At 47.0% G+C, this 26,851-nt stretch overlaps 3 protein-coding genes and 1 pseudogene across 3 annotated transcripts; 2 read left to right on the plus strand and 2 right to left on the minus strand.

The window, feature by feature from the left end:
- Positions 1-574: 574 nt before the first annotated feature.
- Positions 575-3,915, minus strand: LOC118385424 (beta-crystallin A4-like). Its single transcript, XM_035772553.1, has 6 exons — positions 3,810-3,915; positions 2,313-2,359; positions 1,541-1,659; positions 1,221-1,362; positions 966-1,108; positions 575-793 (listed from the first exon to the last, which is right to left on the minus strand). Exons 2-6 carry the CDS (start codon positions 2,349-2,351, stop codon positions 646-648), a joined length of 591 nt encoding a protein of 196 aa, XP_035628446.1. The 5' UTR covers positions 2,352-2,359; positions 3,810-3,915; the 3' UTR covers positions 575-645.
- A 4,879-nt stretch (positions 3,916-8,794) lies between these two features.
- On the plus strand, positions 8,795-12,033 carry LOC118385574 (beta-crystallin B1-like). Its single transcript, XM_052521347.1, has 6 exons — positions 8,795-8,920; positions 9,511-9,649; positions 10,166-10,284; positions 10,672-10,804; positions 11,014-11,156; positions 11,626-12,033. Exons 2-6 carry the CDS (start codon positions 9,533-9,535, stop codon positions 11,801-11,803), a joined length of 690 nt encoding a protein of 229 aa, XP_052377307.1. The 5' UTR covers positions 8,795-8,920; positions 9,511-9,532; the 3' UTR covers positions 11,804-12,033.
- A 1,009-nt stretch (positions 12,034-13,042) lies between these two features.
- On the plus strand, positions 13,043-19,935 carry LOC118385575 (short-chain specific acyl-CoA dehydrogenase, mitochondrial-like; annotated as a pseudogene).
- Positions 19,936-22,433: 2,498 nt separating this feature from the next.
- LOC118385426 (jeltraxin-like) lies at positions 22,434-25,701 on the minus strand. The gene is made up of 3 exons (XM_052521348.1): positions 25,460-25,701; positions 24,857-25,314; positions 22,434-24,621 (listed from the first exon to the last, which is right to left on the minus strand). Exons 1-3 carry the CDS (start codon positions 25,581-25,583, stop codon positions 24,277-24,279), a joined length of 927 nt encoding a protein of 308 aa, XP_052377308.1. The 5' UTR covers positions 25,584-25,701; the 3' UTR covers positions 22,434-24,276.
- Positions 25,702-26,851: the final 1,150 nt, after the last annotated feature.

The following is a 26,851-nucleotide window of genomic DNA, read 5'->3' on the forward strand; positions in this document are numbered from 1 at the left end:
TATTTAATTGGGACGTTTGATTTTTCTAAAATTCAGTAGGCATATGAATTGGCCAGTAGGCCTTAAATTATGTGCTGCACTGTTAATAAAATACTAATTGCTGACGCATTTTGTTGGGCTTTACAACCTATACAACAGTGATTTTTAGTTTTGGACAAGTATTTTACAAATGGGAAGCAAACATCTGATGAAAGCACTGCAAAATTGGGCTCCAATTGCCCATCCCAGATGGTATGGGGGTCAGCCGAGCTTCCTCCAACCCACCTGACCCTTATCATAGCCTGTCTTCAAAGGCCACTTTGTCTCATAATTCTATTTAACAATGTACGTCATCACACTGTTATATTTGATTTAACCAAGCAATATTTTATTATTATATTTTGTCAATAGATTGATCTTTATTTGTTGTTGTGTGTGATTACTGTCATGGAGACGTAGCGCCACCTGCTGGCCAGTAAATGTAATGTTTTCAGAAGCGCTCCAGCCTAAAATGTCTCAATAGCCATGTGGTTGTTTATTTGTTTGTTTGCCTTTAGCTATATTCAGAGAGGCTCAAGCATGGACGGTAGGTCAGTGAGGTTTTATAAAGACAGTTTATTCAGCATTGGGTAACAGTGGGGTTAAGCTTGGGATAACGGTGAGAGGTTACTGCTGAATGCGGCGGATGGACTGGATCTGAGGGGTCTGGGAGTGGGAGCCGAACTCCCTGAAGTGCTTGTACTCGCCACAGTGACGGTCACACTCCATGATGTACTGGTAGCCGCGGTATCCGGGGTACTGGTAGCACACGAAACTGGTAGGTAGAGAGACAGAAAGAGATTTCAGAGTCAGTTGGCGATAATGGATACTAAATGAGGCCAAGGGAGTAGTCAAACAATTAGATTGGAGAGAGGATGAAAGAGAGAGAGAGAGAAAGTGAGTGAAGTAGAGGGAGAGAGAGGTTGACTGTGGTAAGGGCTACTCACGCTCCGGACTGGACCCTGAGGGAGCCGACCTCATTGTTGCACCAGCCCATGGCCTGGAGGGAGGGGTAGTCGTCGCTCAGCTCGCCCTTACGACCAAGGAAGTTCTCGCGCTCATAAATGGTCATACGACACTCCCTGTGGTTCTGGAGGGGAGAAGACGGAGGGGGGGGGGTTGTCAGTCAAGAGGAAGAGTGTGGAATAGGTCGTGATAGAAGCAGATAGGAGTAGATAGAGAGCGGTAGTTTAGTTACTCACAGCGCAGGCAATGGGCCTGAAGGAGGTCATTCTCTCGATGTGGTAGGCATTGCTTCCTCCGAAGGCATCGCACTGGGGGTACTCTCCTCTCTCCAGCACAAACTGCTGGCCCTGGTAGGAAGCATGCTCATAGCCAACCCAACTATAGGAGCGAGAGGGAGAAAGGGGGAAAAGTAAGACATCACATTGAGATCTCTCATTTTCCCATCCGCTTCTCTGAGCAATAGTTCTAAAGACTGAAACCAGCGAGTGGAAGGTCTGCTTTGAGTGTTTCTGCGGGTTGGGGATTTTTAAGTGGGGATTTGTGTGTAAGTACTCACGCTCCACTCTCCACCCTGAGGGAGCGCACAGTCTCGAACCCGAACTCCATCACATTGCAGCACTCGGAGGTGAACTCGTGCCGGCGACCCTGGAAGCACTCCTCGTCGAAGACAATGATCTGAGAGAGAGAGACGTGAGTTACATACTGTATCCGGTCTATTTACCTGGACAGGCTGCTGTAGGGGAGGACGGCTCATAATAATGTCTGGAATGGAATAAATGGAATGGTATCAAACAGGTGGAAACGGTGGGCTTGTCGCGTTCGACAAGTTCCATTCATTCCGTTCCAGACGTGACTGTTAGCCCGTCCTCCCCAATTAAGGTGCCACCAGCCGCCTGTGGTGTGCAGCCGGAAGTGCCTCTCCAGCTCTTTAGAGTTAATATGGTCTGTGATTCGTCTAACTCCGTGCAGGGTGTAATGTGTTCCGCGGGATCAGAAAGAGTGTGCCTAGACCCGACCCTGCTGTCGACCGAACAGGCCCCTGTGACAAACGGTTTGTTCCTGAGCTCAGGTTGTCACATTGATCCCAGACACCTGTTTCTCCCGCATCTCTCTGGTTTAAAGAGTTTTCCTGGACCCCACAGACAGAGCTCAAATACTTTACAAAATCGTCCTTCTTTCCCCGCTTCCTTCCTTGAGGTAATCACTGATCTGCCACGGTTGGAGAGATGGAGGTCAGAATTCCACTGCTTTGCTTTTAGGTCACGGACGGATGTATTTGAAACATGTGCAAGGCAGGCCTTTGATATCAGTCACCCAGTCTCACATACCTTCCAGTGGCCGGAGAACTTGGTGCAATGGTGAGTCATCTTGTTGTCTGGAATGAGAGAGGACAGATAGCAGGGCTGTTATAAACAATAGTACTTTTTACAACGAGCAGAATGTGACATTTGGACAATGTGCAACTCGGGATGCTAATTAGACCGCTGAACGTTTCTTTCCCACCCATTCATACTCGCATTACACACACACACACACACACACACACACACACACACACACACACACACACACACACACACACACACACACACACACACACACACACACACACACACACTCTTTCTTCTCATATAAACACACACACACTCTCTCCCTCACACACACACACACACACTCTTTCTTCTCATATAAACACACACACTGCCCCAGACACGCAACAAAGTTCGGCAACAAAGTTTGCCCATATCAAAAATACTGACCATCAAATTTTCAGGTCAAATATATAACAGAGCAAAGTAGCTGGTGGAGGGAGAAAATGGAGCAGCATTGTGCTTCATCCCCTATAATAGAGTCCAGTGGCGGGTTAGTACAGCAGGACTCCCTCCCTGTGTCATAAACTATTCATATTGTACCACCGCATCAATGCTATTCTACGCCCCATGGCCTGCTTTTATGTACTGAAAAGGCCCGTACAGCTCGAATGCTCTAGAATGTGAAAAGGCTGGTTTAACTCTGTATGCAGGGCTAAAAGGCTTGGTTTAGCTATGTGTTGTTCAGGGCTAAAAGGCTTGGTTTAGCTATGTGTTGTTCAGGGCTAAAAGGCCTGGTTTAGCTATGTGTTGTTCAGGGCTAAAAGGCTTGGTTTAGCTATGTGTTGTTCAGGGCTAAAAGGCCTGGTTTAGCTATGTGTTGTTCAGGGCTAAAAGGCTGGTTTAACTCTGTATGCAGGGCTAAAAGGCTTGGTTTAGCTATGTGTTGTTCAGGGCTGAAAGGCTTGGTTTAGCTATGTGTTGTTCAGGGCTGAAAGGCTTGGTTTAGCTATGTGTTGTTCAGGGCTGAAAGGCCTGTGAGGATAGTGTCCCAGCGAGGCCCAAAGCAGGCGCTGTGGAGTGACTGGCCTGAATAGCAGGACCATTGTGTGATGCTGGATTGAAAGCGTCAGCAGCTATTTACAGACCCTGTACTGGAATGAGGAAAGTCCAACAGACCAGGGGCCACATCTAGGATATTCCCCTTTACGTCTCCTTTTCCTATTATTATTTTTTCTGCCACTCTTTTTCGATTTTTCTCTCTATTTTCCCCCTTTTTTCTTCCGATTGTTCTCTCTCCATCCCTTGTCGGCCCCTGGTCCTTGTTCCCGGGGCCCAGAGTTATGCCCCTGGGCCTGCCTGGCTGCGGTGTGAAGTGGTGGCGGGCAGACCGAGTCATTATGGGGCCTGCTACCCTACCCTAGGCACTCTGCCCTGCTCTGTCTTCCTGCCTGCCTGGCTGGGTGGATGATCAGGCTGGTGCTATGGTTCTCTGGGTGGGACAGAGAGACTCACCTTGCTTTGATGCCCTTGGCTGTCCCGGAATGAGAGTGAGAGGACTCACGCGCCCCCACCCTTTTAAAGCCTCCCCTGGCAAAGGGCCACACTGAAAGCCCCAGCTCAGCAGCGGGGAGGAGCCTCTCTTTGTCCCTCCGACAAAAGCAGGGGTTAATCTATAGAGGGACTGAAGTGCAGACGCCACACTATCACCCAGGGCAGGGACCAGGGGTAGGGAGGAGAGAAGAGACAAGTGCAGGGCACTTGGAATGTCAAGGGGTGATGAGAGGAGGGAGATTCCCTCCAAAAGCCACGTACAGTAGCCTACACTTGATTTCTCTCTCTCTCTCTGCCTCTCCCTACCTCTTCCTCACTATCTCCTCCTTTCATTTCTTCTTTATTTCTATCGTTCACAATCACATCTCATGGGTTCTTGTGGGTCTCTCAGCTAACGAGTTGTATCCCAAGAGCCCTCATGGATGACCCTGTCCTCTCTGTTGACAAGCATGTCATGTCCTTTACTCACCTGTAGGGAGAGACCTGTCTGTCTCTCTGTCTGTCTCACTCTGGTTCACCTCACCTCACCTGCTCCGTTGCAATCCCTGCCCCCTATTTCCTCCCAAAGGATCGATAAAGTATTCTGTCTGTCTGTCTGTCTGTCTGTCTGTCTGTCTGTCTGTCTGTCTGTCTGTCTAGCTGACTGACTGACTGACTGACTGATTTAATTGTTATTTTTGTCATCACAGCCTTTGGTCGATTGTCACGGTAAAAGGTTGACAGGACTGAAACCGAACATCTTCAAAATAAACGTACATGTTCAACTTGTGCACGGTTGACTTTTTGAGACTGTTGATGACTGAGGCGCTGTCATTCCGTTAGCCCCACCATGAGACGCGGCATGTAGTGTCGAAAAGGTGCGCATCTTATTTCGCCCTGGCAATTATTCATAGTTAATCTGCAGCATGATCAGGGCATGCGCCCCATGTTTCATAACACAGAGCAGCAGGAGGCTCCATTTGGTGCTGGAATGTGGACATCTCGTCTGGCAGATAGAGAGAGAAACATAAACATAGAGAGAGGGAATAAGCCGAGCCAAGAAATGAGACAGAGGACCAAGTTGGAAGAGGGTCAGCAGTAGGCAAGTCTTTCTCCAGCAGCTTTAGCAGGAAACCCTCAGACGGGTTACACGTCGACAGTGGAACGGACCGCTTCGAAGAAAGAGAAACGGTGGTTATGAACTATTACAGTTGGTTAACCATTAGGCTTAACCAAATGGCTATTGCCATTTGTACTTAGGCTGTGTGTCCTTTTTATCCTGAAGGGAATATTCTTGTATTTCATTAACTTTCCGAAATATGTTTCTAAAAAAAATGTTAACCATCACAACTGAATCAATTCAAAAGTATAAATCGTGCCTTTTACATATGCATTTATTTCATTTGATGTTAAACAAACTGTTGTTCTAAAGGGGTCTGTGTGTTGCTGGTGTAGAGGAGTCAGGCGCAGGACAGCAGATATGCGTGAATAAACGTATTTTACTCAAAATAGACAAAAATACAATGAAAGCATGCCCACATAACAGACCATATTACATACATACAAATAAACATGGGGGAACAGAGGGTTAAATAATGAACAAGTCATTGGGGGATTGAAACCAGGCAAAGACAAAGACCAAACAAATGGAAAATGAAAAGTGGATCCGTGATGGCTAGAAGGCCGGTGACGTCAACCGCCGAACGCTGCCCAAACAAGGAGAGGTACCGACTTCGGCGAAAGTCGTGACGGTTGTAGTGTTGTAGGTCAGTACAAAAAGAAGAAAACAATTACTCAAAAAACAGCACTAAAAGAAGGTTGCTTACAATCATTTATTCATTCATGAACACATGTTGTTTTGACATGTTTTGACAAACTCTGTTATAATGCGTAAGCTGTTTATAACGCATTAGCCATAGCTGTAGTATTGGACATGGCTTTTGCATTAGCCATAGCTTTAGCATAGCCATGGCTTTGGTGTTAGCCATAGCTTTAGCATAGCCATGGCTTTGGTCCTAGCCATATCTTTAGCATAGCCATGGCTTTTGCATTAGCCATAGCTTTAGCATAGCCATGGTTTTTGCATTCGCCATAGCTTTAGCATAGCCACAGCTTTAGCATAGCCATGGCTTTGGTGTTAGCGAGCACAGCGCTGCGCTGGCTGTTATGACAGCAGAGTGACGACCCAGTCAACCATTAGTCAACAGAGAAAGGAGCAGAGACTAGACTGGTACTAGCCCCCTTCTCTCTGACTGGATCCCGTGGAAAGATGGTATCTACGGCTGTATGGTTGCCTTTACACAGCCAACTCAATTCTAATCTTTTTCTTTTCACTAATTGGTCATTTGACCAATCAGATCAGCTCCTCTTCCCAATAAAAATATCAGAATTGGACTGCCTTTGTAAACACAGCCTATGTTTCAGATTCTACACTGGCCTGCTAAGAATGATAAGATAACATAACAGAAGAATGACTCTGAATTACAAATAATACAGAGATAGATTTCCTAGACATTGATAGGTGCCCAGGTTTCCATGTAAAATTGGTCTAATGTATTTTTGCATTTTATCTGTTGAGATCATCATTTGCCATTATTTTATACACTTTTTTTGTACCCTTACTCAACCAACCTTTACTCAACTAACTTTTACTCAACCAACCTTTACTCTACCAACCTTTACTCTTCCAACCTTTACTCTTCCAACCTTTACTCTTTCAACCTTTACTCTTCCAACCTTTACTCTACCAACCTTTACTCTACCAACCTTTACTCTTCCAACCTTTACTCTTCCAACCTTTACTCTTCCAACCTTTACTCTTCCAACCTTTACTCTTTCAACCTTTACTCTTCCAACCTTTACTCTACCAACCTTTACTCTTCCAACCTTTACTCTTCCAACCTTTACTCTACCAACCTTTACTCTACCAACCTTTACTCTACCAACCTTTACTCTTCCAACCTTTACTCTTCCAACCTTTACTCTTTCAACCTTTACTCTTCCAACCTTTACTCTACCAACCTTTACTCTACCAACCTTTACTCTTCCAACCTTTACTCTTCCAACCTTTACTCTTTCAACCTTTACTCTACCAACCTTTACTCTACCAACCTTTACTCTACCAACCTTTACTCTTCCAACCTTTACTCTTCCAACCTTTACTCTTTCAACCTTTACTCTTTCAACCTTTACTCTTTCAACCTTTACTCTACCAACCTTTACTCTACCAACCTTTACTCTACCAACTTTTACTCAACTAACTTTTACTCTACCAACCTTTACTCTACCAACCTTTACTCTACCAACCTTTTACTCTACCAACCTTTACTCTACCAACCTTTTACTCTACCAACTAGTTTTGGACTCATTATGCCCTAGTAGTAGATTGTCATCACAGCTGTATAATTGACATTCTATGACACACAAACACAACCCAGCCCCTCCTCCCCGTGGCTGCCTGAACACTTCACTTTATACAGTGACACTTCCCACAAGGCCTCATGTTGTCACTAGGCAGGAACCTGCAACTCTGCCTCAGGCTCTGGGCCACACATAGGTCACTATACATCATGCTAATGTATTGCTGCTCTATGTCTCGCTTCAGCCGACACATATGGGTTAATATCTTAGATAGATATAGGTGATGAACAATCAATCGATCACGGATTGCGATGCACACGTCAACATTTTGAAAGTCATCCAGCGATATGACCAGTGATATTGACCTACAGTACACAAGCGGAGACCTGCACTTGATCGGACAATGGGCGGAGAAGACGAACATCGTCAAAAAGACCTGGGGTGGGGGGTGGAGAGGGTAGATGGAGATGGGGTCGAGAGAGATGGAAGGAGAGAGTAGTGAGACTAAAGGGTTTGACATTCTCCTCCAGGTTATTTCTACTCTATTATTCCGCCTCTCTCTTCCATGTCGCCATCACCCTCCTTTGCCACACTTCTAGGTGCTTTTTAATGCTGTGGTGCTGTCTGTGTGTTAGCGTCATGTCTATGTGAAACGTGTGTGTGCTGTCTGTGTGTTAGCGTCATGTCCATGTGAAACGTGTGTGTGCTGTCTGTGTTTGGGAGACAAAAAAAGACAGTCTGTGTGAGATATTATCAGGTCTTTTACATGTTCTTTGATAATAATATTACATCATTTTACCTTTATTTAACAAGGCAAGTCAGTTAAGAACAAATTCTTATTTTCAATGGCAGCCTCGGAACAGTGGTTTAACTGCCTTGTTCAGGGGCAGAACGACAGATTTGTACCTTGTCAGCACGGGGATTTGATCTTGCAACCTTTCAGTTACTAGTCCAACGCTCTAACCACTAGGCTACCCGCCACTACCCCATTATGATCCTTCTCATTTGAAAAATACGAATATGGAGCATAACTTTATTTTATTGATTGCTCTCAACTAACCAGATGAAGAAGAAGAAGAAGATCAACCAAAAAAATCAGTCCGGACAAAACGTACGTGTATGGAAATAAATTGCAATCCCCATTTTTCTTAAGCAACTTTTCCCACTTCAAAATCAAATGTTTTGCCATTTTGAATCATAAGTCTTTTGTCTTTTCGAAACTAAGCTAAGTGCTGGTGCAGTTTCATCTGTTAGAGTTAGAGAAAGATACCGAGTGTGTGTGTGTGTGTGTGTGTGTGTGTGTGTGTGTGTGTGTGTGTGTGTGTGTGTGTGTGTGTGTGTGTGTGTGTGTGTGTGTGTGTGTGTGTGTGTGTGTGTGTGTGTGTGTGTGTGTGTGTGTGTGTGTGTGTTAACTCCTTGCTCCCTCCAGGTCTATGCATTCCTGTGCCCTATATGCTACTGTAGCTTACAGGCCCAGCTCACTAACAGAGAGGGAAAGTGCCATTGTCAGGGCTTTCCATTGACGGTAAAGTGCCTACGGGTAGCGGGGGGTTCTGGTTGTTGCGATGACCCAGGGGGCTTTGGTCCAGACCAACTCTGATGACGCTGGTGCTTCTATTGTCCACTGAGCCCTTGCGTTCAGCCTTTGCCAGGGTATAAAAGCTAGGGTTCTGCACTGAGATGGCCAGCACGATCCAGCCTACCCCACACGGCACAGCAAGCTGTACACGCAGGTAAGGACACACCCCACACCAACTGAAAACAGCAGTCGATCCACAGCAGCAAACAGCGCACAGGGGCCCACTCCTCTCAGCCTACCATGCCCGGGTGTGTCACCCCCAGGCGGGGCTGGGCCCCTAACAGAGGCTCGGGCCTCAGGGCCTACATCAGACCCCAGGCTGGATTGGTACAACGGATGGTTATTTTCTCATTGGAGATTCTGATCCATCCTATGGATGTGTTTGGCCGCTGTTTCCTGCCTCAGTTAGTTACAAGACTAAGAAATAGTAACAGATACACGAACAAAGCACATTCAACTCTGTAGTGAGAACACACCTTTACCTGATCTGTGTTTTGATCTTTTTTTCTCTCTCCCTGTCCCTCTTTCTCTCAATCGATCTCTCCATCTCCCACACTATTCTCCCTTTCCCTTTCCGCTCTCTCTCGCCCTCTTTCCCTTCTTACTCTCTTTTACTCTCTCTGCCTGCCCCATCTTCTTTCCTCTGACATGCCTCTCCTCTCCCCATCCTCTCTCATCTCTCCATCCTCCCTCCCTCCCCCTAACCCCTCTCCCTCAATCCACCCCCCCCGCGCTCTCCGTCAGAATCTCCTGAATCTCCCTCACCATGTCTCAGACCGCCAAGTCCGCCTCCAGCCAGGGCACTGATGTCAAGGACAAGGGAGCCCCTGCTGCCACAAGCAAGACCACTAAGACCGGAGAACCCAGCGTCGGAAACTTCCGAGTGAGTCGGCACACGTCCATTTAAAAATACACCACAACCCACTTGAGAGTAAAGTCCACCCGTTGTGTGGGAGCAACACACCGTTTAACGTTAGCCATTCTCTTTGAACTTTTCATCTGAGCCGGGCTAATTGACTACGGATAGAACGTTGTGGTTGGTAAATGTTGCTACTTAAGTCGGCGTGTCTTAAGATGACCCCAGAGATCTTGCAGCCTTCACAGCATTACGGGGTCGGCTTTGGGTTTTATAGTGGAAGGCGGTACAGGTAGTCCGAGGACAGGAAGAACGTCAGAGCTTTCTAACGGATCGACAAACTGAATGGCACAAACGGTGAAGGGCTCTGAGACCTCGTTACATACCTGCAGTAATAAAAGGCACCAAATGCGCTCTAATTCTATGGCAAAAAGGGTCAACATAGAAAAACAAATATTTGCGGACGACGGACAGTATCTCACCCTTGACCTCTTCCAGGGATAAATGGCATCTAACCTCTGACCACTCACTGCCCCCCTGTAGATCATGCTGTTCGACCAGGAGAACTTCCAGGGCCGAATGATGGAGGTCCAGAACGAGTGCATGAACGTGTGTGAACGCGGCATGGACAGAGTGCGCAGTATCATCGTCGAGAGCGGCCCGTAAGTGGACACACACACCTACAGGGCAAGATTACACACACACACACACACACACACACACACACACACACACACACACACACACACACACACACACACACACACACACACACACACACACACACACACACACACACACACACACACACACACACATACACACCTACAGGACACAATCAATCATCTCTACATGCTGGTCCAATACACAGGAAGACAAACTCAGACTGAGCCCAAAACATTTGAGCCCAAACACTGATGCTGTCATTTTTCGTGGCCTTTTCATGCACATTTAATTTTGACCCGTCTTCTAATCCCTCTCCCCCCTCTCCCCTTTGTCCTCGGCGGCCCCCCCTCTCCCCCTTGTCCCCGGCGGCCACCCCTCTCCAGCTTTGTTGCCTTTGAGCAGACTAACTTCCGTGGGGAGATGTTCATCCTGGAGAAGGGAGAGTACCCTCGCTGGGATACCTGGAGCAACTCTTACCGTAGCGACTGCCTCATGTCCCTCAGGCCCATCCGCATGGTGAGGAACACACACATTCCCGAAACACACACTGTCACATTTTCCTATATACGCTCTCTCACACACATTCCAAACATGACAGTGACGAATGAGTTTGCCAGAGCGTAAAAACAGCTGGTAACCAGGGCTAATACAGTAGCTAGTGAAGAGACCTTCCAGCCTTTCCCTGACACCCCCCCCCCCCATCTCTCCTTCCCTCCACACCACAGGACAGCCTGGAGCACAAGATCTGTCTGTTTGAGCTCTCCGACTTCAAGGGCAATAAGATGGAGATCCAGGAGGATGACGTGCCCACCCTCTGGGCGCACGGCTTCACCGACAGGGTGGGCAGCGTGAGGGTGCCCGGCGGAGTGTGAGTGTACACACACACACTCGTACTTATGCACACACACCAGAAATCTATTTGCATGGATACTGGGACTGAAAAACCCTCACCTTTATCGAAGATTAAAAAATATAAAAACATATGTGTAGGCTGAAGCGAGACATAGAGCAGCAATACATTAGCATGATGTATAGTGACCTATGTGTGGCCCAGAGCCCGAGGCAGAGTTGCAGGTTCCTGCCGAGTGACAACACGAGGCCTTGTGGGAAGTGTCACTGTATAAAGTGAAGTGTTCAGGCAGCCACGGGGAGGAGGGGCTGGGTTGTGTTTGTGTGTCATAGAATGTCACGGGTACATTCATAACTGTTGCACGCTTTAAAGTGTAAACACAGAACTCCAATGTGACTCATGTTGTCTCTAAAAAAAACGGCCTAAAAATGACTATCAATCTAAATGTAACAAAACATGACCTTCTCTCCTTTCCTCCTCTCTCCAGGTGGGTGGGTTACCAGTACCCCGGATACAGAGGCTACCAGTACCTATTTGAGTGTGGTGACTACAGACACTACAACGAGTTCTGTGCCTTCCAGCCTCAGATCCAGTCCATGCGTCGCGTCAGGGACATGCAGTTCCACCAGCGTGGTTGCTTCAACCTCACCTCCGCCAGCAAGTGAGCGACCTCTGGTGGATGCACGCTGTAACTGCAGCCAGCCAGCCAGCCCTCCCTCACTCAACCCGCCCATCGGGCGCTTTTTATTTCTCCAATCCTATTCCTCCTTTCCTTCCCTTCACCCACCTTCACCCCTCCATCCTAAAGGGTTGGAACGGCAGCATCGTACCGAACAGAACAACCTAAATGACTTTTTATGATGCCAAATAATAAACATGTTTTGAAAAACTAGAATTCCTTTCGCCCTGGACTACTTTATTCAAAGCCTTGTGTTCACTGTGACAACATTTTGTGACAACATTTTGTGCCTCATTGTCCCTTTCTCTCTGTTTGATATTCCTTGTTTCTTTCTCTCTCTTTCCCTTTTTGTCTGCCCAACTGTATTCTCCCTATATGTCTTCCTTCTGTTCTTCTCTCTTCCATCTGTTGGACTGAGAAAGGACCATCTGATTAGTGAGGGGTTAAAGGTTGAACACAGCCCCTCTCACCCGCTGACAGACAGTCCCGGGCTCTCAGTTGTAGATCGAACAGTAGAAATTATTATTGCCTAACAATGAGGATACATGTAGATAAAGCTTTGTATAACGTTAATCAACGTCACCTTGACTCGGCTCGCGAGTGGCGCAGCGGTCTAAGGCACTGCATATCAGTGCTAGAGATATCACTACAGACCCTGGTTCGATTCCAGGCTGTATCACAACCGGCCGTGCTTGGGAATCCCAAAGGGCGGCGCACAATTGGCCCAGTGTCGTTAGGTTTTGTCCGGGGTAGGCCGTCATTGTAAATAAGATCTTGTTCTAAACCGACTTACCTGGTTAAATAAAGGTTACATAAAAATCATATAACATCTCTGAAGGTTCCGAGAGCCCACGTTCTCCTCCAAAGCTGTTGCTAAAGTCATAATTGACGCTTCCGCGTTGTGCTGTTTTATTTCCGATCGTTTTCAAAACCTCTGAAGATACACAGCAAGTGAAAGCAGATCTGAAAGCACAATGGTACAGGCTTGGATGCACATCATGCTAATGAATAAAAACGTTTACAGCGCCGCTTCATTTCATAGGGAAATTGTTGCGATGCGCTCGATTGTATCACCAAACATGTTATACTTGTCTGAATTCTATATGGGTCTGGTCTGCTTAGTTCATTGACTGTATATGAACCAGAACAAAAAATAGGGAGTGGGATGTCTCGCGTCCTCTTCCGTCTCTGTATGATTGCACAAGCAGCAGACTGAGCAGTCAACATGGCAGCACTTTTCAAAGCTAGAAAAGGTCCGTATTACAATCAATGCACGTGCTCATTTGTCTCTCAAATTACAACGGGGTTTTTTCTACTTGCTCTATTGGTGTGTTGACCCTTCGACAATAAAATAGACTTGGGACAGTCATTTCTCGGGGTGATAAGATGTGTATAACTAAGCTCATTGGTCTATCTGTGCTAACACTAAATGCGAAGTAACTACCGCCAGCTGCATATTTGAGTGTGTGGTTAGTTTCTAACCCATCTCTAAAATAAACCCATTGCTAGAATTCTGATTTTTATAGTGTCGGTCAATAATAACTTCCAAGGCAACGTGAATGGGGTTAATGATCGCAGTCGTAACGTAAGCATCATTGACGTAGTTTATCGTTCACAGAAACCCTGTTTGCTCTTGGCTGCTTGCGTGGTTATCGATGTCGCAAATACATACGATTGGCATTGTACCGTAGTGAATATATTCACATTTCTAGTTTTCTGGTGTCACCTCAAGTCTTCACTCGAGCAGGCGCGTTCTCAATGGGACACGTAAAGGACGAGGTGGACGGATGATGACCTTTCACCTAGTTTACCACTGTGCTGGTCAGCTAACCGGGTATGAAGATTATTATCTCCATTATTTAGATCCTTTATGGGGTCAGTATATCACATTACATATTCTTGACTGTTCAGTAGCAAATTACTAGTATTTGTAGTTTGCGACACAGGCAGCCTACATCCATCCTTCAAACCTTAGATTAAGAGAGCAAGGGCCCCAATCAAGGTTGCTATATAATAACTTCATCATCGGTAGGTCATTTTTCATGTCCACTTTTCAACCCTTACCCCAGAGGCAGGGAGTTGTGGGTTGGTGGGTTGGGTTCATTTATGATCATTGGTTGGGTGTCACACAGAATCGACCTGGACAGTTGGATTCACACAGGTGTAATGCAACACTGATAACTCTGTCTAACAATAGTGTCACGATGTTGTAAATACATGCTAGACATGAGCAGGTCCTACAGTACTAAAGTCTCTCTCTCTCTCTCCCCATCTCTCTCTCTCCCAGCCCTTGGCCTGTGTGGCTGTAGATCTCTGTCCTCGCTAGCTGAGCTACCAGAGATGCATCAGATGATGAGACAGACCTGTAGAGACTATGCAGACAGAGAACTGGCTCCTATAGCTGGCAAATTAGACAAGGAGCACCTCTTTCCCGCCCGACAGGTACTCACACCACTAAACAGGAGGTACACACACACACACACACTCTAACACAGTGGTAATCAAACTTTTTCAGCAGGGACCCCCAAATCTAATGACACAACAAATACCCCAAAATCCTTTACATTTTCAGCTCTCTTATCAAAATGAAAATAAACTAATACATACACATACTCTATGTTTTTATTTGTCAAAATATCTTTCTCAAATTTTTTTATTTTTATATTGTCCCATGTTATCTGTACTCATAATCGTTTGTCCCCCTCATAATTGTTGTTGTTGAATACCACTGCATCCACCTGTGTGTTTGTACAGGTGCGAGAGCTGGGTGCTATGGGGGTGATGGCTGTAGAGGTTCCTGAGGCGCTGGGGGGAGCAGGTATGGACTACCTGGCCCACTCTCTGGCCGTGGAGGAGATCAGTAGGGGATGTGGCAGCACTGGATGTGTGGTCTCGGTCAACAACGTACGTAAGCGTGTGTGTGTGTGAAAGAGACTGTCTTGCACTGATACAAAAGTGTGTGTGTGTGTGTGTGTGTAGTCTTTGTACATAGGGCCGATATTGAAGTTTGGAACACCGGAGCAGAAGGATCAGTGGATCACCCCTTTCACAACCGGAGAGAAAGTTGGCTGCTTCGCTCTGAGTGAACCAGGTACAAACACCTTTGTCCCAGAACCCTCCACTCACTTCTGTGCTCCAACCTGGGGAAATGGGTGGTTGTTTCATTGTTGATGTCTTTTCTATCCTCTCCTTCTCTCTCTCTCTCTCTCTCTCTCTCTCTCTCTCTCTCTGTGTCTCTCTCTCTGTGTCTCTCTTTCTCTCTCTCTCTGTGTGTCTCTCTCTCTCTGTGTCTCTCTCTCTCTGTGTCTCTCTGTGTCTCTCTCTGTCTCTTTCTCCTCTGTCTCTTTCTCCTCTCTCTCTGTGTCTCTCTCTCTCTCTCTCTGTGTCTCTCTCTCTGTGTCTCTCTCTCCTCTGTCTCTCCGTGTCTCTCTCTCCTCTGTCTCTCTCTCTGTCTCTTTCTCTCTTTCTCTCTGTCTCTCTCTCTGTCTCTCTCTGTGTCTCTCTCTGTGTCTCTCTCTGTGTCTCTCTCTGTGTCTCTCTGTGTCTCTCTCTCTGTCTGTCTGTCTGTCTCTCTCTCTCTCTCTCTCTCTCTCTGTCACTCTCTCTCTCTCTCTCTCTCTCTCTCTCTCTCTCTCTCTCTCTCTCTCTGTGTCCCTCTCTGTGTCCCTCTGTCTCTCTCTCTGTCTCTCTCTCCTGTCTCTCTCCTCTGTCTCTCTCTCCTCTGTCTCTCTCTCCTCTGTCTCTCTCTCTGTCTCTCTCTCTGTCTCTCTCTCTGTCTCTCTCTCTGTGTCTCTCTCTCCTCTCTCTCTGTGTAGGTAATGGTAGTGATGCAGGGGCAGCGTCTACATTAGACATTTTACATTACATTTAAGTCATTTAGCAGACGCTCTTATCCAGAGCGACTTACAAATTGGTGCATTCACCTTATGACATCCAGTGGAACAGCCACTTTACAATAGTGCATCTAAATCTTTTAAGGGGGGGGGGGGTGAGAAGGATTACTTTATCTTATCCTAGGTATTCCTTAAAGAGGTGGGGTTTCAGGTGTCTGCGGAAGGTGGTGATTGACTCCGCTGTCCTGGCGTCGTGAGGGAGTTTGTTCCACCATTGGGGGGCCAGAGCAGCGAACAGTTTTGACTGGGCTGAGCGGGAACTGTACTTCCTCAGTGGTAGGGAGGCGAGCAGGCCAGAGGTGGATGAACGCAGTGCCCTTGTTTGGGTGTAGGGCCTGATCAGAGCCTGGAGGTACTGAGGTGCCATTCCCCTCACAGCTCCGTAGGCAAGCACCATGGTCTTGTAGCGGATGCGAGCTTCAACTGGAAGCCAGTGGAGAGAGCGGAGGAGCGGGGTGACGTGAGAGAACTTGGGAAGGTTGAACACCAGACGGGCTGCGGCGTTCTGGATGAGTTGTAGGGGTTTAATGGCACAGGCAGGGAGCCCAGCCAACAGCGAGTTGCAGTAATCCAGACGGGAGATGACAAGTGCCTGGATTAGGACCTGCGCCGCTTCCTGTGTGAGGCAGGGTCGTACTCTGCGGATGTTGTAGAGCATGAACCTACAGGAACGGGCCACCGCCTTGATGTTAGTTGAGAACGACAGGGTGTTGTCCAGGATCACGCCAAGGTTCTTAGCGCTCTGGGAGGAGGACACAATGGAGTTGTCAACCGTGATGGCGAGATCATGGAACGGGCAGTCCTTCCCCGGGAGGAAGAGCAGCTCCGTCTTGCCGAGGTTCAGCTCGAGGTGGTGATCCGTCATCCACACTGATATGTCTGCCAGACATGCAGAGATGCGATTCGCCACCTGGTCATCAGAAGGGGGAAAGGAGAAGATTAATTGTGTGTCATCTGCATAGCAATGATAGGAGAGACCATGTGAGGTTATGACAGATCCAAGTGACTTGGTGTATAGCGAGAATAGGAGAGGGCCTAGAACAGAGCCCTGGGGGACACCAGTGGTGAGAGCGCGTGGTGAGGAGACAGATTCTCGCCACGCCACCTGGTAGGAGCGACCTGTCAGGTAGGACGCAATCCAAGCGTGGGCCGCGCCGGAGATGCCCAACTCGGAGAGGGTGGAGAGGAGGATCTGATGGTTCACAGTATCGAAGGCAGCCGATAGGTCTAGAAGGATGAGAGCAGAGGAGAGAGAGTTAGCTTTAGCAGTGCGGAGCGCCCCCGTGATACAGAGAAGAGCAGTCTCAGTTGAATGACTAGTCTTGACTGATTTGGATCAAGAAGGTCATTCTGAGAGAGATAGCGGGAGAGCTGGCCAAGGATGGCACGTTCAAGAGTTTTGGAGAGAAAAGAAAGAAGGGATACTGGTCTGTAGTTGTTGACATCGGAGGGATCGAGTGTAGGTTTTTTCAGAAGGGGTGCAACTCTCGCTCTCTTGAAGACGGAAGGGACGTAGCCAGCGGTCAGGGATGAGTTGATGAGTGAGGTGAGGTAAGGGAGAAGGTCTCCGGAAACGGTCTGGAGAAGGTAGGAGGGGATAGGGTCAAGCGGGCAGGTTGTTGGGCGGCCGGCCGTCACAAGACGCAAGATTTCATCTGGAGAGAGAGGGGAGAAAGAGGTCAGAGCACAGGGTAGGGCAGTGTGAGCAGAACCAGCGGTGTCGTTTGACTTAGCAAACGAGGATCGGATGTCGTCGACCTTCTTTTCAAAATGGTTGACTAAGTCATCTGCAGAGAGGGAGGAGGAGGGGGGGGAGGGGGAGGAGGATTCAGGAGGGAGGAGAAGGTGGCAAAGAGCTTCCTAGGGTTAGAGGCAGATGCTTGGAATTTAGAGTGGTAGAAAGTGGCTTTAGCAGCAGAGACAGAGGAGGAAAATGTAGAGAGGAGGGAGTGAAAGGATGCCAGGTCCGCAGGGAGGCGAGTTTTCCTCCATTTCCGCTCGGCTGCCCGGAGCCCTGTTCTGTGAGCTCGCAATGAGTCGTCGAGCCACGGAGCGGGAGGGGAGGACCGAGCCGGCCTGGAGGATAGGGGACATAGAGAGTCAAAGGATGCAGAAAGGGAGGAGAGGAGGGTTGAGGAGGCAGAATCAGGAGATAGGTTGGAGAAGGTTTGAGCAGAGGGAAGAGATGATAGGATGGAAGAGGAGAGAGTAGCGGGGGGAGAGAGAGCGAAGGTTGGGACGGCGCGATACCATCCGAGTAGGGGCAGTGTGGGAAGTGTTGGATGAGAGCGAGAGGGAAAAGGATACAAGGTAGTGGTCGGAGACTTGGAGGGGAGTTGCAATGAGGTTAGTGGAAGAACAGCATCTAGTAAAGATGAGGTCGAGCGTATTGCCTGCCTTGTGAGTAGGGGGAAGGTGAGAGGGTGAGGTCAAAGAGGAGAGGAGTGGAAAGAAGGAGGCAGAGAGGAATGAGTCAAAGGTAGACGTGGGGAGGTTAAAGTCGCCCAGAACTGTGAGAGGTGAGCCGTCCTCAGGAAAGGAGCTTATCAAGGCATCAAGCTCATTGATGAACTCTCCGAGGGGACCTGGAGGGCGATAAATGATAAGGATGTTAAGCTTGAAAGGGCTGGTAACTGTGACAGCATGAAATTCAAAGGAGGCGATAGACAGATGGGTAAGGGGAGAAAGAGAGAATGACCACTTGGGAGAGATGAGGATCCCGGTGCCACCACCCCGCTGACCAGAAGCTCTCGGGGTGTGCGAGAACACGTGGGCGGACGAAGAGAGAGCAGTAGGAGTAGCAGTGTTATCTGTGGTGATCCATGTTTCCATTAGCCAAACAGGAGGGAGAAGAGTGGGTACTGAATGGGACTAAAGCCTGGATCAGCAACTGCTGGGATGCCTCAGCTACTGTCGTATTCGCTACCACCGACAAGTCACTCAAACACAAGGTTAGATACACGGCTGTTGGAGTTGAGCCATGGATAAACACCTCTAGTCCCCCTCTCTCTCCCCCCTCTATCTCTCTCTATCAATATTTTATTACTTTATCAATGTAACTCATGCACGCAGTTAATCTTGTTGCTGCTATTTGTGGGTCCGACAACAAAAATCATTGTCCCTTCCCTCCCTCAGTGTATATATTCCCTCCCTCTGTAGGGTATCAGTGCATTCCTGGTGCCCATGCCTCACCCTGGCCTTTCCCTGGGGAAGAAGGAGGACAAGCTGGGCATCAGAGCAACCTCCACGGCCAACCTCATCCTGGAGGACTGTAGGATACCCCTGGGCAACATGCTGGGGCCACGAGGGTCTGGCTTCAAGATAGCCATGGTGGGATTGTAGGGTAGGGTGGGGTGGGGGGTGTTGCGCGTGCGAGGGGACGGGTGTACGTTTTGTGGTCCATCTCCGTGTGTGTGTACTGATCCCATCTCTCGCCACAGTAAACCCTGGACGGTGGGCGTATAGGCATAGCATCCCAGGCTCTGGGCATTGCTCAGGCGGCTCTGGACTGTGCTGCGGACTATGCTCACAAACGCACCGCCTTCGGAGCTCCCATTGGCAAGCTGCAGTCCTTACAGGTATGTGTTAAAGTTTGTGTTTGAATGTTAATGTGTGTAAGTATCTGTTATCAAAGGGGTGTGTGTGTGTGTTTCAGTTCAAGCTGGCGGACATGGCTGTAGCTGTTGAAAGCGCTCGTCTCCTCACCTGGTAGGCTGCAATGCTAAAAGACGCCAAGAAACCCTTCACCAAGACACACACACACACACACACACACACACACACACACACACACACACACACAACACACACACCATCCTCTCTGTCACACTACGTACCGTTGTACTCCCTCCTTCATGTCCCTACAGGAAGCAGCGATGGCCAAACTATCAGCGTCGGAGGCCGCTACCTTCTGTCCCTACAGGAAGCAGCGATGTCATGTTTGCTAGAAGTAGTGCCTGACTCTATTGATCGATAGCGGATTTGACAGAATTCACAGAACATCTCAGATTGCTAACTCCTTCTAATGTTCTTAGATGTTAATGTTCTTCTTCGCCTTCTGCGGAACTAAAAGTCCATCCAGGTTCTTGGGGGAATGGGTTACGTGACGGACATGCCAGCAGAGAGGCACTACCGCGACGCGCGAATCACTGAGATCTAGGAGGGCACCAGTGAGATCCAGAGACTGGTGATAGCCGGCCAGCTGCTGAAGGAGTATGTACCATAGAGACTTGCGGGCTGCGCCCTGGATGGCAGTCTATTCGCTACATAGTGCACTATTTTTGGACAGACCCCAACGGTCAGAAGTGGTGCACTATATCAAATCAAATCAAATCCAATTTTATTTGTCACATACACATGGTTAGCAGATGTTAATGCGAGTGTAGCGAAATGCTTGTGCTTCTAGTTCCGACAATGCAGTAATAACCAACAAGTAATCTAACTAACAATTCCAAAACTACTGTCTTATACACAGTGTAAGGGGATAAAGAATATGTACATAAGGATATATGAATGAGTGATGGTACAGAGCAGCATAGGCAAGATACAGTAGATAGTATCGAGTACAGTATATACATATGAGATGAGTATGTAAACAAAGTGGCTAGTGATACATGTATTACATAAAGATGCAGTAGATGATATAGAGTACAGTATATACGTATGCATATGAGATGAATAATGTGTAGGGTAAGTAACATTATATAAGGTAGCATTGTTTAAAGTGGCTAGTGATATATTTACATCAATTCCCATTATTAAAGTGGCTGGAGTTGAGTCAGTGTCAGTGTGTTGGCAGCAGCCACTCAATGTTAGTGGTGGCTGTTTAACAGTCTGATGGCCTTGAGATAGAAGCTGTTTTTCAGTCTCTCGGTCCCAGCTTTGATGCACCTGTACTGATCTCGCCTTCTGGATGATAGCGGGGTGAACAGGCAGTGGCTCGGGTGGTTGATGTCCTTGATGATCTTTATGGCCTTCCTGTAACATCGGGTGGTGTAGGTGTCCTGGAGGGCAGGTAGTTTGCCCCCCCTGATGCGTTGTGCAGACCTCACTACCCTCTGGAGAGCCTTACGGTTGAAGGCGGAGCAGTTGCCGTACCAGGCGGTGATACAGCCCGCCAGGATGCTCTCGATTGTGCATCTGTAGAAGTTTGTGAGTGCTTTTGGTGACAAGCTGAATTTCTTCAGCCTCCTGAGCTGCTGTCTGTGTGAGTGGACCAATTCAGTTTGTCTGTGATGTGTATGCCGAGGAACTTAAAACTTGCTACCCTCTCCACTACTGTTCCGTAGATGTGGATAGGGGGGGTGCTCCCTCTGCTGTTTCATGAAGTCCACAATCATCTCCTTAGTTTTGTTGACGTTGAGTGTGAGGTTATTTTCCTGACACCACACTCAGAGGGCCCTCACCTCCTCCCTGTAGGCCGTCTCGTCGTTGTTGGTAATCAAGCCTACCACTGTTGTGTCGTCCGCAAACTTGATGATTGAGTTGGAGGCGTGCGTGGCCACGCAGTCGTGGGTGAACAGGGAGTAAAGGAGAGGGCTCAGAAGGGAATAGGGTGCAATTTCAAATTGGCCCATAACAGCCACGACACCCAGGACTGCGTTCAGTGTTGCACAGTGTCGTCAGCGTCAGTCAGCTACTGAACTGAAGGAATGTCAGACAAGGAGACAGACTCGCACAGCTCTGGGTAGAAGTTACCCTTAACCACAGATCTAGGATCAGATTGCCAAACTAATGCCCAAATCCTAACCTCAACTGTTACGGAGAGAATATTTGTCCCTGGACCAGTGGATAGAGGCACCTTGTACCTACCACTCCAAAGGGACAAGAAGACCAGGACTGCGGTGTTCAGCAATATTGTGGAACACTGCAACATGCATCCCACCTTACTTCAACTTTGTATAACGATTGCAAAACAATCCAAGACTGTCTCCGTTTTGAAGCCATTTTGTAGCCATTTTGAAGCCATTTTGTAGCCATTTTGTAGCCATTTTGTAGCCATTTTGTAACTGTCGATATCAACATGGAGATAGATATAAAACTTTCTGCCTTAACTTCATAATAATATCTGCTTTGAACTGATGGTGTCTGGTAATACAAGCTAGTAGACTCGCAATTCTCACTGTGACCCTGTCGGTGTGAGGTGCAGTGCCTACTAGAGCCACAGGAGGGGAGTGTCGAGTTTGGACTTCCCTGTCCTGTAATAAACAGGGTCACACACACACCTTAGTGTTCCTGTCGGTGCCTGGTCTGATGCTGCTCTCCAGGCTGCACAGAACCAAACATATGTTTTTTTTTATGGAGCTGCGACGACTGGGAAGTAGTTTAATTAATTTAACATGTTTGTTTTTGTTGTCTTTATTGACCGTCAGTTTTTAGGGTTAATGAATTCATCTCAGTTTTGATCTAAAGAGTGATCTGTTCAGATGAAACTGTAAATGCCACAGCGGGAGAACCTGTTTATGTCTGAGTTTCAGAGATGAAAATTATATATGTTTTACGATGATGCCCTACACAGCCCAAGCTTGTGCCTCGACATAAACTGCTGTTGTTAATATTTTATCATGATTGATGGTACATGATGAAATAAAAAACATATTTTCATGTTAAATAGTGACGCTCTGAGGCTGGTTTGTGACACGGCAACATGTCATTATTAACAGGTGGCCCGGTGGCTTTCACAGACCCAGGTTAAGACTAGTATAACACAATCTCTCACACACATTGTTTCACATCAATTGCTTTTAATTTGCCACGCACTTAATTTGAACAATCATTTCAATCATGTAGCTGTTATTTAACTCTTAACAATCATTTCAATCATCAGCCAGATTAGGACTTAATTTGACTCCCATCAAGGACAGACATGGGAAATCAATTAGAATCATCATTTTGTAATGTCGCAGATCCAGGGCCCAGTTTCAGGATCGCGATGGAATTTATGCTTAGGAGTGTTTTAACAATGCATTTCTCCTCCATCAGCCGAAGATGTAACGTGCGCTTCCCAAAACATTCACGCAAAGAGAACGTTCGCTAAGTGTGTCGTTGAGGCATGTGCCGATACTGATTGGATCGAAAGAGACAGCGCTGCTCTCGGGAGGTTGGATGATCTTTCTCCATTGAAATCTTACCTTAATTAACATTAGAATGATTCCACAATACTGATGACGGATCAGCTACTAAAAAGATATCATCACTTATGGCAGCAACTATTGAGTCGGGTTATTCTAATGCTTACCCTATAATGCAATAAATCAAGATTTGCGCACATGTTGATACACACCGTGAAAAATATTGAGGCAAAATGACAGACGGTAGCATACAATTAGCAAAATAGAACTCAATTGAATGAACGTGACATCTATTTAAATATTATTGAATTATACAGGCCTATGTCGCCTATACTGTAGGCTAATTATCTTTTAATGCAGTCATTAAGTGATTCACAAGTATCAACCAAGGAGCATCAATAAGTACATATTCTAATCTAAAGTAAGGGTTAGTGGCAATCAGTGGCGACCTGTCATTCAGGGCAGGTGGGGCCGTTTTGAGCCCCACATTTTTAGCCCCCAAAAATATATATATACAGGCTTGCCTGGTTTGCATGTTATTTTGGCATTCATACGAGTCACATAGCAGTTTCCAAAATGCAGGTGTTTCAGCCTCGCTCAGTGCTTTCTGTGGTGGTGGGGCAAGCCGGCAGAAAATACAGAGCGATGCGCCGCGAAAAACTTTGACTTCAGTGAGTTCATGACAACTGGGAAGTGGGGAATAAAGGAGATCGGACTGGGAAAATACCGTTTGAACAGTCATCCAACTCGGAATTGTAAATCCAGCCTCTTTCTAGAGCTACGACATGAAGGTCAATGACGTTCTCATGATTCGACCTTGTTTTTTTCCCCAAGTTCCCAGTTGTTTTGAAAGGACCATAAATGACCAAATTTGCCAACAAAGACCCGCCGTGAAAACAGCATAACAAGGTGAGTCCAAAAATGTATTGTTTGCTGCTGCATAAATGATGTAATATACCAGGGAGATATGTACACTGTAGCTAAGAAAGTAATACTTAGTGTATGTTGTGTAGTAAGATGTTAGTAGCCCATGTACCTCACTCTAATAATTTGGTCTATTTACCCCTCTTAATTTCACCTACTGTTCTGACTTGGTGGTGCACATGTAGTCTATAACCTGTTTTAGAGAAATGTAATCATTGACTATTGTAAGAGCTTTCATTGTCTGCTTCTATGCCCCCTTTATCTTTCCTGTGGTTCTGACTTGGTGTACAGGGAGTACACTGTAATAACGGACCATGTTCTGAATTCTGTCGCTGTACATTTCAAAAGTTCTAAACAAATAGTTACATTGACCTCATCTGTCCTAGCTCGCTATTGTCTTCGTCAAAATTACGGATTGCCTCTGATCCACTTATGTAGGCCGTTTGTGGGCACCGTTTGTCACTGTTATAGCGCAATTAATGTATTGTTTAGTGTTGTGGATTTGCTGGCATGCATCCCACTTTTGTTATTTTTTGACCCACCAAGATTCACATGGCAATCAATACTCTCCCCTACAGCCATGCCCTCTGTCTCTGCTCTGCATTCTCACTCTTCCTCCATTCAAACTTTCTCTTTGTCTTTGTCTTCCTTTTAATTGGTCCTGGGCGCTGGTCGTGGCCACTGATAGGCTGATGGTCAGAGTTGTAGGTGTTTCTCTCCAGGAGAACCTCACCATTGGTGGAGTAGATGGCCTTGGACCAGGTCAGCACATTACCAGGGGTGTAGGACCAGTAGGACTGCCACCCAGACATGTAGGCCAGTATCCAGCTTGGGGAGAGGACTCTGTCCCACACTTCCACGTCAGTTACCTGCCCCTCAAACTTAAACACTTTCAAGACAGGAGGCCCATTGGTCACCTACACACGCACACAAAGAAAAAAAATATATATATTGCATAATTAGAATACATCATATCTACTAAAGAAAAACGCTAATCTACATTATGCTGAATTACTTCATTAAACTCAGGAGTTTAATAGATTGTTTCAGTAGCTCTCAAAAGTTGAGGGAGTGAAGAGGATGTTGAGGCACTGGGTCAGCAGCGGTGCCCCCCCCCCCACTCCTCTCCTTACCCACTTTCTCTCCTCTTACCTGGCCAAACACCCTCTTCCTGACGCTGACTGTCCCGCCTCTCCACACCTGGGCCATGCCTGTCTTTTTCTCCCAGGTAACACACAGGCTGGTCCAGGGGTGTGCCTCTCTGACAGCCCTGAACAGCTTATAGGAGCTAAAGTCCTGGGAGGAATCGATGGAGAGGTGGTCCATCCCCCAATAATACCTTTTCAGTAAAAGGTTCCAGTTGTTCCCCTGAGTGAGGCTGAAGAAAGTCAAGTCTTCTCCCTCCTCGGCCATGTAACGCAGACACACAGTCAGAGGAGAGGAAGAGGGCGAGGGAGAGGGGCTGGTGTAGGGATATGAGGTGGAGGATGGAGATGGAGAGGAGTAGGGGGAACGGGAGGGTGATTGAGCGATCGGATCTGTGTACATGGTGAGTTCCCCTCCATTTGTCACTGTAAACATCTGACCACACAGGTTTAAGGTGGAGGGGCCTGAGGCAGAGAATCAACAAATCCATCAACCAATGTTATCTGTGTATAATAATAACTATAATAACTATAATAAGTGATTTGTCACTAAACACTTCAAAGAACCCACACCTAACACAGTATCTGTGTGTGTGTTTGAATGCGCTACCTGGTGGCGTTATTCGATATCTTGCCCCAGTTAGGCCCAACACCGACATCAGCACAAGAGCATTAAGCAGCACCGAAACCATCTTCTTTTGTGAGCTTCGGCAGTGTGAGAAGATTTCGAGCATTAAGATCCTTACACCCGTCCTCAATAGCGTGTGCAAAAAAAAAAAGCTCTCAGTTAGGCGTAGGTTTCGTTTCCTAGCAAGGCTTGCGAAAGAGTTTCGTTTCTGCAATGTCACGCAATTGCAGACGAACCACATTGACTCGTCTTTTCGTTTTTTTTTTTTTTGGGGGGGGTAACAAAACCAGGAATAGAATAGTGAGAAATCAAATAATGACCGAAACTTTGTTTTATAATTTATTTTAATTTTAAAATGTTGGTTTAATTGGAAGTAAAACAGACCTCAGAACCCATAAGCTCCGCCCATTGTGCGTGGTGAGGCGAGTGTTCTTCCACAAGGCTGCTGTCAGTAAAAGCTTCATGTTTATTAGTTGAGTGTGCCCTCAAAATGATTCAAACTTAACCCTTGGAGAATAAACAGGTGCATTGTATACATTTGATATTTTATTGATACAAGTAGCCCGTGCCGGTGTTATGAGACTGATCATTGATACTGATACTGATCATTTGTCTCCACATGTGGTTTGTTTACGTTTTTACTGTTGTGGCCACATGGAGTAGCTAGGCCTATAACAGTTCTATCTAGTGGTCTTGTCGGGGATAACAGTTGTTGACAACTGTAGCATTGTAGCTAAGCCTCACCCTTTTCCTAACCTTAACCTCATTCTCTTAACCTCCTACTTTAGTTCACCTATTCTGCTGTGTTAGTTCTCCTAACCTTCCACATTAATTATCCTAACCTGCCATGTGGACAATCCACCTGTGGAGACAAATTATCAGTATCACCACGCCCGGCAGCCAATCGTGTCACCTCTGACACTCACTTGTAGCCCTTCAGTGTTATTGTTTATGTATGTAGCTTAGTTAGTGGGGCTAAGTTGTAACATTAGCAATGTCTTTCAAAATGAGGTAACTCACAAATGCGGAAATTCTGGAGATTTTTGTCAATTCTGACAATGATTCTGAGTATGCCAGTGAGGAATCTGACAGTGACAGTGAGGAGCTGCCCCCAACCTTGTGGCCATTGAGAACCCTTAAGTTGACAAAGTCCTAGGTCCCTCTGAAGATGCTGGTGGTGATGGAGCCACACCAACAGTGGTGTGAAATACAGGAGGTCTGTTGTAGCTGGAAGGCCTCCAGCCATTTCACCTCTCCTGGCCCTGCTGTTGGCTTTGATGAGTCCCAGTCTGGAGTGCAAAGCCCCTTGCCATATCCCTCTGAGGCAGAGTGCTTCAAGCTGTTTCTGACAGGGGAGCTGGTGGGAAACATAGT

Source organism: Oncorhynchus keta, chromosome 6 (assembly GCF_023373465.1).
Source record: "Oncorhynchus keta strain PuntledgeMale-10-30-2019 chromosome 6, Oket_V2, whole genome shotgun sequence".
In the NCBI taxonomy this organism is placed as follows: Eukaryota; Metazoa; Chordata; class Actinopteri; order Salmoniformes; family Salmonidae; genus Oncorhynchus; species Oncorhynchus keta.

Excerpts from the sequence above, each read along its gene's own strand:
- LOC118385424 (XM_035772553.1), bottom strand. The coding sequence starts at position 2,351 with ATGACTCACCATTGCACCAAGTTCTCCGGCCACTGGAAG. Across the intron at positions 1,363-1,540 it reads CTCAGGGTGGAGAGTGGAGC|TTGGGTTGGCTATGAGCATG; the intron begins GTGAGTACTTAC and ends TCGCTCCTATAG. Across the intron at positions 1,109-1,220 it reads TCAGGCCCATTGCCTGCGCT|AACCACAGGGAGTGTCGTAT; the intron begins GTGAGTAACTAA and ends TCTCCCCTCCAG.
- LOC118385574 (XM_052521347.1), top strand. The coding sequence starts at position 9,533 with ATGTCTCAGACCGCCAAGTCCGCCTCCAGCCAGGGCACTGATGTCAAG. Across the intron at positions 9,650-10,165 it reads CCAGCGTCGGAAACTTCCGA|ATCATGCTGTTCGACCAGGA; the intron begins GTGAGTCGGCAC and ends GCCCCCCTGTAG. Across the intron at positions 11,157-11,625 it reads GTGAGGGTGCCCGGCGGAGT|GTGGGTGGGTTACCAGTACC; the intron begins GTGAGTGTACAC and ends TCCTCTCTCCAG.
- LOC118385426 (XM_052521348.1), bottom strand. The coding sequence starts at position 25,583 with ATGCTCGAAATCTTCTCACACTGCCGAAGCTCACAAAAGAAGATGGTT. Across the intron at positions 25,315-25,459 it reads ATATCGAATAACGCCACCAG|GCCCCTCCACCTTAAACCTG; the intron begins GTAGCGCATTCA and ends TCTCTGCCTCAG. Across the intron at positions 24,622-24,856 it reads GGAAGAGGGTGTTTGGCCAG|GTGACCAATGGGCCTCCTGT; the intron begins GTAAGAGGAGAG and ends GTGCGTGTGTAG.